We start from the raw sequence: 4279 nt of genomic DNA, 5'->3' as shown, positions 1-4279 counted from the left end.
TATTGTTGTAAATTTTAAATATTGCTTTTCCATTTTATCTAATTCATTCTGAGCAAATAAATCATTAAAAATTATAGGAGGCCTTTGTATTAGACTAAACTCCTACACTAGGTCCCAATAGACCAGAATAAAAATCAACATGGAGTCACCCCTGCTCACCAAACCAAAATCAAGTTGCAGGAGAGAAAGATAACAGCTTAATTTCACAAACAGGCCAGTTTCAATTTTCACTAGGCATGACAGTGAAGTTCACTCTGTTTTAATCCTTACACAAAGAGTAACTTGAAGTAATCAGATGTTAACCAATCAGTCATCTTCCTATTGTTTTGCCAACTGTCCTGCCTTACAAGGAAGGTAACTTTGAAATGACCAATTTACTTTTTCTGCTTTGTTTCTTTTTTGAGCCCCCCCCCCCTTTTTTTTTGTCTGTAAAACTGACCTCTTGTGCTCAACTTATTGGAGCACTGATTCTATTGTATGGAATGAAATGTTGCCCGATTCTAGAACTGCAGTAAAGCCAATTGAGATCTTTAAAACAAATTTGTTGTAATTTTGTATTTTTACACATTGGAGTTATGAAGAGACTGCAATATTTACTTTTCAGGGAGGAAATAGGGACCCAGCTGCTTAGGGCAAGCCTGCACAGGCATCCAGGTGTCAGGCCACCAACCAGGCCTCTTCCCCTGCTAAAGGCTATAAATTAGGGCTCAGGAGCCCAGGAACGGGTCCTGAATCAGAGACAAACACACCCCCTACCTGGTCTTCCCCTCCCCAAGTGTGCACAAGCTTTCCTCCTTTCCAGGTTTGTAAGGTGTTCTTTTCCAGATGACTCAGATCTTTTCCTACCATGAAATGTCAGCCCTTGTTTGTTTCTGTTGTGGAAGCCTAATGTGCTTCCGTCATCCTGGGCAATTTAAATTAAAATTTATAAGGCTTAGAAAACATTTAAATCATTACCACACCCATGAAGCATTGGAACAGCATGAAATTTAGTATTTGTTCTCTCTTCATAAGGGTTAGAAAATGAAACTTTTCTCAATTAGACCTTTATACAAGTGAAAGGTGAAGAACTAATACTCAGCCAAACACTTGTTTGCTTTTTTTTTCATCAAACAGATTTTTTGTTCTAAGGAAGAATCCACTTACTACAACGTAGCTCCCAGCTTCTCTAAAAGGAACAAGAATGCAGAATTGTTTGAAAAACCATTTAACGAAATAATTTAAATGACAACTCTTTTAAAAATACCTATTAACATTTGAAAAATTTTAAAGAGCTAGAATTGAATACCAGGTTGGTTATAGTAAAACAAAATGAACATTTTATGTAAAACAGGAATTTTTAAATTGGAGGCCAGTCTTTGAGAAAGCATCAACTATGCCTTCTTGAACAAGAAACAAGTACCAGCTAGTGGCAGCCTTTAAGTAGGCACGAGCTACAGTCTTTTATAAATTCCTGGCACCGTGGATACTCAAGAAGAATAAGAGGATGAGAAGTATACAACAAACCTAAGCATAAAAAGTTTTTGTAAAAGCTTTATTTTCATGTTTTTTCTCAAATAAAAATACATCAATAAATAAACTTATCTATTCTAAGACACAGAAAAACATTGCATAATTAGTACTACAAAAGGCATTATGCTTTACAAGGAAGACATAAAATGTCCAAGGGATAATTAAAACATTGAACATCAGAAATGTTGACCACATACTGTAAAACCGTTTCAGTGAATAGCAACTGACATTCTTCTTAACAGTTACAAAAATAGATATGCACACACATTCCCCTACCTTAATGGTGATCTATCTACCTGGGCCCCCACTATGTATCCTCAGCCTCTGTCATAGTGTCTGGCTTGGTGGAGTTCCCCCCCTCAACAAAAATATTAGTTTAATGAATGAAAAACACTTAAAACCCATCATCTCTAAGTTAGAAAATAGTCAAGACTGAACTAATTTTGATTTAACATAAAAATGACCTTATATAGTAACGAAGTGAATTACCAAACACATCCATATGTCCATATCTTTAAATATCAGAAAGAATATAAACAAGCTTTGAAAAATAAATAAATAAATACATATGTAAATAAATAAATAGAAGGACTCTCATAAGAAGCAGTCGAACACAATAAACCCATTCCATGTGTCCCCAGGAACCATCTGTTTCTCTTCCACTTTGATTCTTCTAAGACAGAACCTCCTTCAGGAAAAGTAACCTGGAAACCTCCTCCTTCTCTCTAGGTCACTTGGTGTCGCCCCTGTGATGAAAAAACGGTTGCTGTTAGCAGGTACTCAGGAAACTGACTGCACAGCCCTCTTCTCCTGCCTTAGATTTCTGATGTTCTAGGGTTTTCCAAATGTGGTCGTTCTCTTAGCCCTACACCAACTGGACCACTGCTGTACTGTGTAGCAAAACAAAATACCAGGCTCCTGGACGCTGTTTAATTAGAAATTTTGGACCTGCGGTCACAACTGTGTTATTTGCTCCAAACAGCCGAAGCGATATCACACTGGAGGAAAACTGTACATGCATGACTTGACTTAAATTCATAGTAAACCTCATGAAGTAGCTACTATTATTTTCCCATTTATTGAGACTCGGGATAATAAGAGCTGGAACCTATAGGGGCTTGAACTCAGGGATTCACTGCAAAGTTCCTGCTCTTCATGAGGAAGGCTTAGAGACCCAGGGGGCCTCAAACCAGGGTGCTACTTTTTAGGTTTGAAGCCCCTGAGGGACTGAAGTAAAAGTTACTCCTTAATTGATAGAAGCATTCTAGCATCATTAGCCAAATCTACTTCATTTTTCAGGAACACACATTTACCCTCATTCATTCGAACAGGTGTTTGGCGTGGAGTGGAGGACACTGGAAACATCCTGGCACCAGAGCACACGGCAAACTTAATTGTGAAAATAATGATGACTTTTTTCAGTCATTCAGCTAAACCCTGGGTTTCTCTGATCTAATAATCTTCAGGGGGCAGATGCCAGCATGTGTGACCAAGGACTCCAGTCACGTGTGTAGACCGAAACCATAACTCACTTTTTTAGCATCTTGTCGATGATTTTCTTAACCATGGGGGCTGTGGGGTCGAGACAGGCTTCCTGCCCATTCTTGAGAGTGGCTCTGCAGAGAGAAGGGAGGGTCCCAGTGAGGCAGGAGGTCGGGCAGGGGATCGGGGTCGGGGACAGCAGGAGGGTCAGGGCGACTTGACTCTGGCGGGAGCAGCAGCACCTCGGGGCGGGACTCACATGACTTCGGTCTGGTCGCAGTGGGGTCCCGGGGACGTCACCTTCACACTTTGGATGTTCTTGAGGTGGACGCCCTGCAGGGCCTGGAAGCACTGGCAGCGCAGTTCACCGAGCACGGGCGCCGCTGTCGGGAGAAGAGACTCGGTTAGCGGGACTGTCCCTAGAGGGGCGCCCCCCAGAGCCCTGCCCCGCCGCTGGGATCCCAGGACGCCGGGTCCCACCTGTGGAGGGGCGGCCGGCGGCGACCAGGAGCAGGAGCAGCAGCGCCGCCCGGAGGAGCCGGGGAGCGCAGGAGGCAGCGGGGGTGGCGGCGCGGGCCATGGGGCTGGGCACGAGGTCGGGCGGCGGAGCCTGCAGGGAGAGCTGGCGGGGAGGTGGCTGCGGTGCGGGCGCTGTGGCTCCCCCACGTCGGCGAGCCCCTTTTATGCACGGTTAGGGCGGGAAAGGCCGGAGCCCCCGGGCCAGGGAAATTCCCGCAGCTCCAGGTCGTTCTCTGAGTCAGGAACGAGGGCGCCGGCCCCGCCCCTGGGTTCCGACCCGCCTCGCCTCCTGCGTTAAGTCCCGGGACACTGCGACTCGGGGACATTCGCTTTCTGTCCCAGACCCCTAGAGGTGGAGTGAGTCGCCGGCCGCGCTGTAGTTACCGCGTGCGAAGGGGCACAGAGGCGCCGAGTGACCCCCCCACACCCCTCCCCAGTGTAGGAGGCGGTGTCGCTGGTGGAGATTCAAGCATCGTGAGGAACGTTAGATATCAGGATTGGAGGACCTAAGGTGGCGGAGGCGAGGGCGGGGTAGACCTGCTTTTCCATTTGTTATATACGAATAAACGTCTTTTTATTGAAAATTTTAATTATGTTTGCATAAATGCATTGTGTTGAAATACTTCTGTCATCTGAGATTACGCATAAGAACGTTTGTCTTGTTCCTAGTATTTAACAAACACAAATAAATCACCCTTTGTGTCATATCTTCACACAGCGGTCACGGATGACCAGTGTCAAAAGTTTAATTCAGTATGTAATTTGG

General features: G+C 44.7%; 1 protein-coding gene across 1 annotated transcript; it reads right to left on the bottom strand.

Moving 5' to 3' along the window:
• Positions 1-2751: 2751 nt before the first annotated feature.
• On the bottom strand, positions 2752-3639 carry LOC103590267 (growth-regulated protein homolog gamma-like). The gene is made up of 4 exons (XM_008572474.1): positions 3475-3639; positions 3254-3377; positions 3045-3128; positions 2752-2878 (listed from the first exon to the last, which is right to left on the bottom strand). The coding sequence occupies exons 1-4, from the start codon at positions 3572-3574 to the stop codon at positions 2752-2754; spliced, it is 435 nt and encodes a 144-aa protein (XP_008570696.1). The 5' UTR covers positions 3575-3639.
• Between the last annotated feature and the right edge of the window lie 640 nt (positions 3640-4279).

The sequence above is a fragment of the Galeopterus variegatus genome, unplaced genomic scaffold (assembly GCF_000696425.1).
Source record: "Galeopterus variegatus unplaced genomic scaffold, G_variegatus-3.0.2 Scaffold790, whole genome shotgun sequence".
In the NCBI taxonomy this organism is placed as follows: domain Eukaryota; kingdom Metazoa; phylum Chordata; class Mammalia; order Dermoptera; family Cynocephalidae; genus Galeopterus; species Galeopterus variegatus.
Note: the sequence above shows the minus strand (reverse complement) of the source record. Positions and strands in the feature narration are given on the sequence as shown.